The following is a 14091-nucleotide window of genomic DNA, read 5'->3' on the forward strand; positions in this document are numbered from 1 at the left end:
GCTATCTAATGAAAGTACAGACCAAAATAAACTGCATTAAACAAACAAACAAAAAAAACAACCCACTTATCAGTGACAGCGCTCAAGCTCTCTTCCCACTGCCTAACACATTTAAGTACTGTCCGTTTCCTGCTCCTTTCAGTTCAAGGCTGCAGACAGGACAATTTGGCATCCCTTCCTCTGCAAGGAAGGGATGAAAAGTTCCAGACTTATTGATCCTTCTAAATTAACCCAAACATTCCTTACCGCAAAAGCTAGTACGTTCCGGTCTTAAATTCCATTTAAAAAAGCTGACTTAATCTCCCACCTATGGGTGAACTACATGTTCTAATTGAAATCTTACCTAATTTTGGCAGGGAATATGGCACTTTAAAATAATCTTCATAAAATTCAATGAGTCTCCTTGTAATATTTAGAGCATAGTCCCCTGATCCTCTTCGGATTGCATCAGGCCTTGCATATAACCGTACCTGTTAAAAAACAAAGCAAAAAACTGATCATTTCAGCATCTAAATTTTAAAGCTCTTCTACCTACAGAGTTGAACTATTCTAAGGTTCTTGTGAGGCGGCAGGATTATTCTCTTAAAGCCAAATGTAATTGATGTACATTTGTCAAAGCACGTAGCTGAGAAACCGAACTTCCACAATTAAGGTTATAAAGTTGAGAAGTCACAGTCTCCTACTTGTTTGTGTTGCCAAATAAAAGACTTAACACTCCTTGCATCAAAATAAATATTCAAAGAAAACACTTACATGTGTTTGCTAGAGATATGACGGGAGAGTGGATTAGTTATAATGGTTCTCTGCCTACACCGAATGTAGGCAGGATGCGGTGGCTCAGTAGGGGAGAAGTTCACGGTTTGTTAAAGGCATATTATATCAAGCCCTGAAAGTACTAGTAGACTGTGGAGAGACAACAAAATCATTCTCTTTTCTTTTCTCTGGCAGTGACAAGGTTACCCTTGATGAGCTATGGAAGACTGCAAAAACAACCATTTATAAGCTCATTCATGTACACAAACAATTAACATTCCTGCAACCTCCATGACTGCTTCAGGCCTCTGTTTTCAGAAAGCAGTAAATTAAAGCTGTTTATACAACCCACAGACTGCTGTGTTCAGTATAAAACAGCTCACACGTCTGACTACGTGGAGCACCCAAGTGAACAGAACTCACCTTCATAATTCAGCACCCAAGTGTGACCTTGATTAAGAAGGCAGCAGAAAGCACTGCCAGGTTATTCACTATTCCCTCTCCTTACAGTCCTTGATGCTTTCGTAGGGCAAGGATGACATAAAGCTGAGAACTGTCAACCAAGAAAGGAATAGAAAGGAAAGCCACTTTTTTTATGAGCCCTCCTGATAAGCTGTCTGATGAAAGCAGTGTGTGCGTTGTCTCTAGTGGCTGTGGCAGAAGGTCTCTCCCTGCAGTACATAATGACCCGATACAAAAGAGACTCTACTAAATGTCAGTCCTATAATAATATCTGACTTGCTAATACTTTCTGTGGTAGGATTAAATCCCAGCCACGATCCTGAGGAAAGCAGCAGGGCAGAAATCAGAAAATATCAATGCAAACATGAAGGAGAAATAACAGTTTTGAAATATTTCTAAATGCGCTATTCTGGACCAAGAAAAGCCAATGGGATTTTCAGCTTCAGTGGAAGCATTACCAAGTATTGCTTTACTGCTCTTTTCCTGAACCAGTTCAGTTATCCGAGTGGAAACCAGATATCAAATCTCAGCATACTGTACCAGTCAATTCTGTTCTAACGCACTTTGTTTTCAGTATGCAGACACATTATTCTGCTTTGTTACTATGTCCATCTTTATATTTTTATCTTTGTGTAATATTAGACTCAGTGCATAATCAACCACACAGTTATCATCTGTAATGTAAAAAAGACAACAGTGTAACCTAATGAGACATGTAATAAAGCAGACTTCTCATAATCACCACCTGAAAGCATATAAACCATTGTCTGAATATCTTCAAGTCACTAACTTTGTTTATTGCTTCCTCCCAAAGTAAACAGTGACACGTACATTAAATGTTCCCTTACCTGCTAAACTAAATATATATTTTTAACAAGGTAGATATTAACCACAGAGATCCTAATTCAAACATTTCAAAACCTTTAGTTTATGAAAGTATGGTAAGAATCACAATTAGATTTGTGATGAACACTGTTTTGTATCATTAAACCTTTATACACAATTTTGCATAATTGCTTTACTGGCACAGTTGACTGTATCAGCAAATTAGGAAAAACAAGTCAGCCAACCAAGTATGCAAAAAATCATTCAATTTGACAGTGGCCAAATGTGTCCATAATAAGAAATAGGACAACAGAAGGGAAGAAAAAAAACAGGCACATATAAGAAAAAACAAGGGGTTCAACTTGCTGCATTACAACGTGTGTCTTCTGGCAAATGCAGAAAGGAATTTAATGGTGTCTGAGACGGAGCTCAGGCACCAAAGCTCAAAAACCGCATTGCTGCAAAGTTTAATTTGCCACCTGCCTAAGGCTGAATATAGTTTTACCTTGCCTGTAAAGTTTCCCTGGGTGCCTTTCTGCCTACCCAGAACAGCTCCAGAATGCCAGGGCTCCATGGCTTACATCAAGGTCACCCCTGAGCTGGAACACAGTTCAGAAATTACCCATGCCTTTGCCCAGGTCTCTCAAGGGTTTTGAGGCAACTGGCATTGCTGAAGCATGCCAGCCATGCTCAAATGCTGGATCTGCTTCTGTCTGGAGCCAAATAACCACTGAATATGCAGTATATGGAGGCACCTTCACAGACCTACCACTGGTCTGAGAAAATTCCCTCTTAGATAGCAGAGGGCTACCGCAGGGGTCAGTGACACCCTGCTACCTGGCTGGCTGTTTTGGATGACACCTTCTTAGGTGTCATTCACAGTGTAAGGAACTTGGTCCAGTGTTAAGTTGAAAGACTGGCACCTATCTAAGCTTGAAATTGAAGCCCTTAACTTTCACACACCAATGCCTTTTAATGTCTATGGGCTCATCTTGACCATGTCTTACCTCCAAATCCATAAAATGGGAACTATATTATTTCCTTAGCTTATACAAAGATTCTGACTGTTAAGTAATAAAGACTGTAAAGTTTTCAGATGCTGCTCCAAAGAGGATCTTAAGTAAATAAAACAGAATTAAGATTCAGACATAAGATTTGTTTAGCATTTTCTTCTGTTCGTTTATTGCTCTCATTTCAAAAGGCAGATAGGCTGTGTAGCTTATAACAATGTTGGACTGAACAATAATGCATAATTGCTATATGCTTTCCCACGGGTTGTTTGCTTGCTATACTAAGAATTTGATTTTGTATTAATTTAAGTAAGGGGTCAGATCTCAACAAAAATAAAAGCAGTATGTGTTATCCTACAAACGATAAATAGGTTTCTAGCTCAGGTGGGTAATTCATCACTCACTGCAGCGGCACCTACTGCCCTGCAATGTTAGAGGAGCTCTTTTTCAATAATCTTTGCAAGAATAGGTTAATCTATTATTTTCATGTAAGAAAGTGGAGAACAAAGAGAGGCTGAGACTAATTCTGGGTATCTGTCTTGACATCTCTCAATGTTAAGTATACTTAAGAGCTTTATTGCACACACTTAAAGCACTGCTCACATTGGATCTTACTGCAGTGGTGAACATTTTGTACAGCTTTGAGTCTGGTCACAGGTGCCTTAGTTTGAGTATTAAGAAAATTAGTAGCACACAACTGATGATTAAATGAGACTGTCAGTTTATCCGATTTGCTCAGGACTTCATAGCAACTCTGGTGGCAGAGGCAAGGAGGAAATTCAAATATGGCATTCAGCCTCGTGGTCACCTGAAAGCCTGCACCAAGCACCTTCCACATTTGGGAATTAATAAGGTAAGGGCTGTTCAGACAGTAGGCATATCCACAGCATACTGATGTTGACCTGATTCAGCATAGGTCCCTGCATCTAAATGACAAAGATACCAGAAAAAATGCTATGAGGCCATATTAGTAATGACACTGTCATAGCAACTATGTGACAAAATTTCACAGTCAACCTAAATTATGGGGTTTTTTTCTTAATTCCTTTGCACCCACATTTGCAACGTTCTGACTAACAAGACAAAAAAAAAAAAAAATCCAAATCTCTCATTTCTCTCTCAAATGGAACGAGACTGATGGTCTCCTTCCTACCACAAGTCTGAGTAACTAGGTTTGTACCTGAGGCCCTACAACCCAGAGCTCCCTTTCAGTGTTTGTAAGATGATGTTTTCCTATCAACCATCATGACAGGACAAGAGGTAATGGATTCAAACTTAAACAGGGGAGATTGAGGTTGGATATAAGGAGGAAATTCTTTACTGTGAGACTGCCCAAAGAAGTGGTAAATGTCCATTCCTGGCAGTGTTCAAGGCCAGGCTGGACAAGGCTTTGAGCAACCTGGTCTAGTGGAAGGTGTCCCTGACCATGGCAGGGGGGTGGAACTAGATGACCTTAAGGTCCTTTCCAACCCAAACTAGTCTATGATTCTGATTCTTTGATTCTATACCTCACAGATGCTGATAGAGGAGGCCAGACACACTTTGCTAAAAACCATTTTCACTTTTGTTTACAAGAAGCAAGAAGTTATTAAAGATCCTAAATAACATTGCTGCGATGTATATTTTCTCATTCTTTTCTAAAGCGAGAAAAAACATGAGTAGCTTCCCTTTGACTTCTTTCCAGAAGCCCTGGGCTGTTTTCATTAGAACTTTAAATCAAGATAATACAATAGCCACACTCAGATACCAACACAGAAAAATCATGCTGAAGGATCAATTTAAAAATATTAGTAACCTAACTCAAGTAGTTCTTAGAATGACTGTAGCACTATTATCAGGTAAAATACTAAAACATTTCTGAAAGTTGTAGGGTAAATTCCGTGTCTTTATCTGTTGTAAGTGACCAATAGTTTACTTCTTTATAGTTAGTGAAAAGCATTTGCTACACAAAAAGTGTACTTTCACAAGGAATTTGCACATATTACAGCATCTTCTGTAGTCTGTCAATATTTCAGTATTTGTTACATAAAATAAGTAAAAGCAATTTAAAAATATTTGTAAAACCAGGTCACCAGAACAGATGAGTGTAATAGTAAATGAAGAGCTGCTTCCTGTACTGAGCGACAGTTGTGATATACACTGAGAAATGCGCAACAGATTTAGAACAAATCACATTTAAAGTCAGGTTATTAACTGCTGTGCCTGAGGAAAATTTTCTTGTCTACAGCAGGTAAAAATTATCCATCAAAAAGAAAGCACTTAAAAAGGGAAAAAAAGAGGTTTTCTTATTACTTCAGAGTGTTTCAAAAAAATGTGAATTAGTAACTATATACAAGGTACAATGGGTGAATACTGACAAGTACAGACTGTAAATAACAATGAACATCTTAATTTCTGGTGAATAGTATGTTCACTGAAAATGTTTCACTGTACCAAAGACTAGTGATAATTTCAGCACATAATAGAGGAATGGGTTCAGAAGTTGAACTGTTCTGACATATTGAAAAAATTATTCTTTTTGTTTGTTTGTTTGTTTCATTTGGGCTTTTTCCCATTAAAATTGAAAGGGGGAGGGGGAAGATATGAAGGATGAAGAATGGCAAGGAAAAACCTGCAGTCATGTTTTTACATTCTGTAAAATATTTCAGGTCAAACTGAAGGCTTTGATCAGTTCTGCTTTGCAGGTAGGAGGAATATGGAATATATTCATCATTTTTACCATGGAAATAAAAAGTAAAAATCCATTATTTACACATGTCTTATTCCAAAAAGACTGTTGTCAAACCTTTTTCTTCTGCAGGAATTCACCAAAGATGAAGACCAGAGAGAACCACAGTATGTTCTCCCTCTGGCACTAGTGGAAGACACGAATCACCTTTGCTGGAAGTGCCACAAGCCAGCTATCCTGCTTCCCCAGGGAACTGAGGAGGCTGACAGCCTGGCAGAAATCAGGATGTTGCAGTAAGAGGCTTGCAAGCCTGAAGGGTGCCATACACCAAAGCCCACCTGTTACTATAGAATTTAAATAAGCACTTTTACATTTGAAGCCTGCTCTTGAACACATTATTCTCTATGCCACCTTCTATTTTATGTGCGCACTCCCTTTGAAACCTTTGTTCTTAGAGTGGTGTCATTTTTGTAGGGGAACATCACCTTGCTTGATATCAAGACATATTTTTATTCTTTTATTTATTGTAACAGTAAAGTTTATTGATCATGAGAGTCCTATGTAATAGTCTGCATTCATTCTGCAAGAAAATTGAGTTCTTTAAATGTTTAGCCATCTTTTCCATGTTTTAAGACCACACCAATTGCCATCACTACCTTCCATGATGCCCTGGGGGGAATCACAGCTAACTGGATGAGAAATACTGCCTCAAAGGAATAAAGTGCACCTCTGCTTTAGCAAGGCAAGGCTTGTGAGAGCAGATGGCTTACTGGGCTCTAACAGCCTGACACAACATCCTCTGACTTCAATTGAATGACTCCTGTTAATTACAGAAGCTTTGAATTATGCTTTCAGAAGAGACATGACCAATTCAGCCCCTGCACTAGGGACACTTTTGCCAAGGCAACCTTCACTAACAGGATCTGCCATGTCCACAGTCCATGTTTTTAGATCACTAATGTAGTCTCTGTTAGGCGGTGCACAGGAAAAAAAGGGGAAAAAAAATAGTCCTTTAAATGGCAATACTCTCATCATGATCACTGATAGTTCCAATCATCAGAAGCAGGATCACTGACTGAATTTTACATTTATATTTCATGTGCTGTAAGGAAAACAGCTCTCTGCATCTTGAAAACATCCTGATGCAGAGTTCACACAGCAGTAACCATTGCTATATCTCCACCACAGCATCAGGTACAAGAAGTCCAGCTTTTTTGCTGACAAGGGGAGAAAATGCATCTATAATCCAAGCCCTTGGTTCACACCATCTGATACTGTAGACAGTGACTACACAAACATGTGACTACACAAAACCACCGGCAAAGGTGACCCCATTCATGGACAGCTTTTGCCCAGCCCTGAATGCTGTCACATCACGCATGCCTGTGGGACCACAAGAGAGCTGAAACTCTTTCTTCTTTATTTTGGCACTATTACAGGATCTTCCCAAGCAAATGGAGCTAGTGTTCCAAGGACAGCATCTAAGTATCTTGCTACTGCCTAGATTTCCTCTACCTTTTTTCTGTCTTTAGACCATTTTGCTATACATACTTAGGTTTAAACAGACTGGAAGCAAATGGGGGTATGGAAATTGACAAAAGTCTGATGCCAACCTTAAATCTTCTTGTTTTCCTAGGCAAGTATGGATTAGGTAACCTTGTATCAACACAGGAATCCACTTCCCAATTAAGGATAGTTTTCCCTCCCACCTACATCAAGAAGAATTAAAAGTAACTTTGTCAATGCTTTAAAGCAGCTCAGAATGTTTTTCCATTACAAAACAGATGTTTCTGCACATCAACTGGTGTTACCAGTGCCACCCTGGGAATAATGCTTGTTCTTTAATCCCTTCCCCAGAGCCAGCAGACTCCACATGCAGCACTGTTCTCGGGAGGCCCCTCCAAACTAGCTCCAGTCCTCTGTGTGATTATACCCACAGGCGCAGCCCAGCGCTGGTCCATCTGGGATCTCAAACTCATTATGATTTAAAAACCTCAGTTCAGAAAGCACTTATGCATATGGTTAATTTTAAATATGTGTTTAACCTCAAACATGTGTTTACATGTTTCAGAAGGTCCTAACATTTCAACAGATCAGCCACTTAGAAATTTTATTAAAGGGGAGAAAAGTCTTAGGCTCTTTATTTCAAGATCTGTGATACTTCTGCAGCAAGTGACACTCTCAGCTGAAAAACACATGCATTGCCTCTCTACTTAAAAGCTTCAAATTACTTGATAATCTGAGATCTCTTTTATGGTTATTTTGCTCACTGACTATTTTAGGCACAGGTATTGCTTTTATTATTGTTACAGAGATAAATATATTTTCACATTACACATTTAATATAGCAGGCAAACGCTGGGACATCAGTTTTGGCTGTGACCTCCCTGGGTCACTTCTGAAAACAAGGCACTGCATTGCAATGAAATTTTAAATGTGATAAATTCAAAAGAAATAATGCTTCAGTACATATGCAAACAAGCTACACACCAAGTTCCACTAAGCATGTGTATGCGTTGTTTCATGTGTGGATAACTCCCCAGGTTTCATGCATTCAAACACAATAAATTTTACAACATTGATGAGTGAAGGAAAGAGAGAGGTAGCTGTACAGAAATATCAATTCTGTTGTAGTGAACATAGTTAAACTTGAAAATGGAAAGAAATGACAGAGAAATGCCTTGTTTCAATCTCCTATTCATTATTCATCATGGACAATACCCAAAAGAGACTGTATGGTAATGAAATATGCTTGTTGAATACCAAAGGGACAGCTCATCTTTATGAGGAGACGACTTTTCTCCAAACTAAGCAGTCACACCCAGCACTGCACTGAGCCTCTTCTGGATATAATTATAATAAAAACTCTTCTAATAAATTTAGGAATTTTTTTTCTAAAGCTAGCTGGAAACACTGAGAATTCAATGACCTGATACTTGCTGAGGAAACACTGTTTTGATGGAGATTGGGTGTTACTTTTTAAAAAAGTAAACAAACACCATCTTTGCATCCTCGTTCAAGACAGCTTTAACTGGTTTAATAAACCACTTAAAAGGACAAGTTGACACTAAATATAAGTTTTATATGCAAGACATGGTCACGGAATGAGTTGCACTGGTAGAGCAGTATCTCAGGAAACTAAATGTAAGCACAGGGGTGCCTGAATATTGTGGCAGGACAAGCTGAAAGAGGCTTCGGACAGACATAGCAGATGCTCCTGAATAAAAACTTGTAGCATGACCCTGAAGGAGAAAGAGGTGAAAGAAACTTAAGGAGTTCCAGCTGGCAGTGAGGAAATGAGGAATATTAAGCAAAAAGATTGCCATTATTTTCAGAGTTTGGGGTGGGAGAGGGGGAGTAGAAATAATTTTGTACATCTTCCCTCTAAATAAACATGACCACGTGGGAAAAGTCTCTAGCTGCCTCCTCAATTTCTCATCTGAATAAAAACAAATGCAAGCGTTCGTTGACTGCTCCATCCAAAGGTGCAGCAATATATTCCACCACAGGCAAAACTGTCATGCAGACATGCCTTAATTTCTAACTTGAGATCATAAAATACTTTGGAAAGTTAATGAGCTGCACTCACATATAAATCCAACCAATGTTCTTCTGGCATTAAATAAAATACTGGCTATGTCACTGACCACAGTACCATTAAGATTAATTTTGAGCACTCAGAATCTGTCATCTTGTTGAAATGGCTCAGGGACAGAAAGTGAACATGTTAACAACTAATATATAGCAAATGTAATTATGGACACCATTTCCTAGCCATTTCAGCCAGCTAAGACAGCCACGATCCAACCAGCACACACTCAGTCATTCAGCTTTGACTCTTCAATTACATTAGCACTACAGTTCACCTCATCTCACAGCAGGCTGTCACCCAGGTGAATCGGCAAACTATGACAACCAGGTGGGTAGTGTCCAGGCAGCCCAACTTCCTCACCTGGGCTGCCTGGACACCCATCAGGTTGGTGCTGGTACCAGCATGAGAAAGCATTTATGGAAGGAAGATAGGACCACGACAGACTGGATACAGATAAATCAAGTTATTACAGAACTTCAGCATAGGAGGAAGAACTATGCTATCGAGGGGAATTCAGTGTCTAAATTGTTGAGATACCCAGTGGTTAAAGCCCACTGGAGTTCTTTGTGGTAGGTGAAAAAAACAGCATAGCTTTAAGAAACAAAGCACATAGATTTAACATTATTTACCTATTACACATAAAAACTCTGACTCCAGGAAAAATCTGCTGTAGATGTACCCTAAGTGTTAACACCAGTTTCTATTTCCTTTGGTTGGGCTGGGATTGGATTGACATTTAAAAGAATTATCCTATTCAGAGTATTTATCATTGGCTATTTTACAGTCAAAGCATTCACATTGCACATCATTCATAAATAATATTTCACCTATTCTTGGATAATAAAATTCTGTACTTCTGTAACTCTGTTTTAAGAAAGTGCTAACAAGTGACCTATAATATTCAGCATCCCTATGGCATGACTGATTTTACCCAGCTAGACTGCTGTCACATGCACACAGCTGTTACCTAAGAGTGATCCAATTTGAAATTATAACCTGTAACCATTATAACTGCTGATTTATATTTTGGCATTGTCTAGGGGCTGTCAATATGACAACAAGGGTCCCCTGTGCTCAGCCGGCTACAGAAATAGGAGCAAGAGTTGACTTATTGTCAGGTCTCTCTGTCAAAGAAAAACAAAATACAGGGGAAATGAAGGATGTGGAAATATGGGCTTAATGTCAATGAGAAAACCTGAAAAAGAGCTGGAAATGAAGCCTGAATTTCCTCACTGCCCCAAATTGATAAATCATCTTTTCATTACAAATCATCAAATTACTATTCCTAAAACACATCTTCTGGAAAACAGCACCTTTTCCATTGCAAATTTTCAATAAATACGTCTTGTTTTCAAGCTCCTTAGTAGCAATACATTTTTCAAAAACTAGACCTAAACTATATCCCAAACTGTAGACCTGTATCCCTGAAATTGTTCAACTTCAGAAGACATTCTGAAAACTGAAGTATCCCATGTTCACTCATGTCTAAGAGCAACCATCTCATTCCAATAAATGGGATGGTTCCTCTTGGTCCAGCCACTTTTGTCAGTGGCTAACATGCTGAGACTATTTAGCTTTGTTTAAAGGGAAAGGCTATTTTACTATTCACTTAAAAGTAATTACTTTGAGAGATTTCAACAAAGTGATCCTCTACAAAATAGCTAGCAAGTAAAGTGATGTACTTGTTCAGAGCGCAACAAAACAACTGGGAGGAGACAGAGACAGACTGTACATGACAATCCAACAAAGGTGATTGTGAGGACGTTATTACTTTTCCTGTTTCACATAAATTCAGCATAACCATAGTGGAAAGCATAGTCTGGTAGATACACATTTAACCTTATCCATCATATATTGGCAGTATCAAATACTTGATAAGTATTAGAAAAAAAAAAACTTGGTTGTAAATAAAGAGAACTGATGACAAAATACAGTCACAAGAAAAGCAAACCAGGAAGCACTGCTTATCTGTGAGCTCAGATGGATTTACTCAATGCATAGATGATCATAGCAGTGATTAGCAAAAGGAACACAGGAAAGTATCATCTTGTAAGCAACATGTAAACTTAATAGAAAAACTGAAAGGTAAGCAGATTAGTAGTGTAAGATGCTAACTTGTAAATACTCTTTAAAACTTGCTGGCACTAAGGAAACTAAGCATTCCGTAGACAAGTCTGCATACTTTTTGAAAAACTGTACCTAGCCTTTAGGAGGGAGAAAAACATGCACATGGGAAATTTTGTGCTCTGACTGGTATAAAATCCATAACAAAACCAAAAACAGGTTAAATCAATAAGAACAGCAACCATATTAACAGTAAGAGTTCCTTCAGGCTAAAAACTTCTTGGAGCAAAGAAACAAACAATTTGGCCAGTAAAAGCAAAATCCATAAACCATGAAACAGGGAAACAAGAAATCAAACTTTTTGTATAGATGCACACTAAAATCCACTAAAAAAAACCTTCATTAAAAGCTTTGTTTCCAACCTTCAACTGGCATTTTAAATACTTTTAAAAACCCACCAAATCCACAGAACAATAAAAAAATAAAACAAAAAAGCTGAATGTGCTAATAGTATCCAAACAGTTTTGCACAACTACCCTCTGATAAAAACATGGGCAGCATGAGCCCTTCAGCCAGAGAAGATAAATTAGTGAAGAAGCAGTTGTCTATCAATAGCATCTCCAAGACATGGCTCCAAGGAATCCCTCTTCTGAGCACACCAATCTCAGTGTAAAATATGATAATTAGGGAAAAAAAAAAAAAAAAAAAAAAAAAAAATCCAAAGGCAAATTACAATTATAAATAGAGAAAGCAAAATAGAAGGGCTGAATCAATTAGAACATTATTCCTACCTCAGGACTCCCATCTGAGAAAGATCAAGGCTACAACCAGGGATCAAAGTGATTAACCACCTAACCAGCAGCCAGCAGAGACACAGATGAGAAGTGGCAGATCATATATATGTGAACAATGCCAACCTGGCAAACAGAGGCTTTTTTGCACCCTAAGACAGAAGAAGCTGCAAAATTCAAGTACACTGACATGTACAAATTTAGACAAATGTGATAAACAGACTGAGGTATGCTGGTTTTAACACACATTAATATAACAACATGTGAATCATTTAAGTTGAAATAAAATACTATAAAATGTTTAACATGCAGGGTTATTAATCAAATCCCTTCCGATATATAAGATGCTCAGATGTTTATGATTATGAAAAACTATTTTTGCACAATTATAATTCAAACTACATTCCTCATCTTTAAAATTCCACTACTCAGGACATACTTCCTATTAGGAAGATGCGAATTAATCAGCAACATCATCTGCATGCCTATGGAAAAGGCAAATCTGCTAACACCTTCTGATTAGCCACAGCTCAAACACTGCATCTGGTTCACAGCTGGACTGTCCTGGTTTCAGGTTGAATAGAGTTAATTTTCTTCCTAGTATCTGGTACAGTGCTGTGTTATGGATTTAGTCTGAGAATAATGTTGATAATACATCAATGTTTTAATTGTTGCTAAGATGCTATTTTTATTTCAATTATTAAATTGTTCTGATCTTAATCCACGGGTTTTTTTTACCTGTTTTTCTGATTCTCCTCCCCATCACACTGGGGCAAGAGAGAGAAATGGAGGGGAGAGGGGCAAGCATCTGCATGGTTCTTATTTGCCAGCTGGGCTTAAATCACAACAGGTCAGCTAGCTAGCCAGCTAAACACCTGAGATTAAACTAGGTCTGTATGACTATCACAAGGGTTTCACAAAATAAAAGAATTTGGTAAGAGCTGACTTCTTCATTCATGTCAATGTGCTGGTCAGCATTAGATTAAAATAGTTGGTTTAAAACAGGATTGTGTCTAAGAAGAAACAGGATTAAAACCTGTTTTCTTACAAAACATTTTGTCTTTATAAAAGTGTCGAGGCAATTCCTCGCCCAAGAAGCTAACTAGCACAAAGCAACAACGGGCTCCAATGGATTATGGTAAAATGGAAAGAAGAGAAGTATCTCTGAAACCTGGCTTCCAAACTTTTAGATGCTGCAAGCATGATGGCCATACTGAAGGCAAAGCTGAACTCCAGCTAAAAGTTTACATCTTAAATAGCCTATCAATTAGAGAAACAGGAAGACAATAACATTTTTTGCCACAATCATTTCTTCTGTTTCCTAGCACAATGAACTGACTGCACAGATATATGTTCCTTTGCTGACAGTGGAGCAGACTGCATTGTTTGAACAGTCCTTCCTTCTTTTTTCGTAGCTGATGAAAATTTTCCCCTGCTTAGCTTCCAGCTGACATTCATGTCAATATAACAGCTTCATTCGTCAGTCTTTTTTACACTTTCTTAGAGTCTAAGATAGCATTCTGTCTCATGAGGCACATCCCGACTGCAGAGAGCAAGGTAAACCTTTAAAATGGCAGGCTTTATTAGCTCTCACAGTACCTGTATTCACAGCATAAACTGTGTCTATGACCAGAGGACTTGCAGAGTAACAAACATTAAGAACAATTACTAGGGGCAATATCAACAATGTATGGGCAGTAAGAGCATTTGTGCAGTGACATGAACAAATGCAAAACCTTTAGGAAGCTTTCATGGGATATAAACACTGGAAAGAATCAAGCAGGGACTTTGTAAGGAAGCTTTCTTTAGCGTATCGGAACAGAACCTCAAGTATCCTTCTTCCCCAAGTTTCTGGTGTTTGACTATCTTTGGCTGGACAATGGAAGAGGACAAATGGTCTGATCCTGTTGGTGTACAGTTTGTATA

The 14091-nt window shown here is 38.3% G+C and overlaps 1 protein-coding gene across 2 annotated transcripts in view; it reads right to left on the reverse strand.

Moving 5' to 3' along the window:
* Positions 1 to 14091, reverse strand: part of TRHDE (thyrotropin releasing hormone degrading enzyme) — a 685146-nt gene that overhangs the window by 646640 nt on the left and 24415 nt on the right. For both annotated transcript variants that reach the window (XR_009743632.1, XM_061454791.1), the window contains exon 3: positions 344 to 470. Coding sequence is in view for 1 of the 2 variants with exons in the window: in XM_061454791.1 (XP_061310775.1) it covers positions 344 to 470 (127 nt within the window). In the remaining variant the exon portion in view is untranslated. The remainder of the gene's footprint in view (positions 1 to 343; positions 471 to 14091) is intronic.

Source organism: Pezoporus flaviventris, unplaced genomic scaffold (assembly GCF_033815535.1).
Source record: "Pezoporus flaviventris isolate CSIRO_AGI_PZ_B2104156 unplaced genomic scaffold, CSIRO_AGI_Pfla_v1 ptg000016l, whole genome shotgun sequence".
Taxonomy (NCBI): domain Eukaryota; kingdom Metazoa; phylum Chordata; class Aves; order Psittaciformes; family Psittacidae; genus Pezoporus; species Pezoporus flaviventris.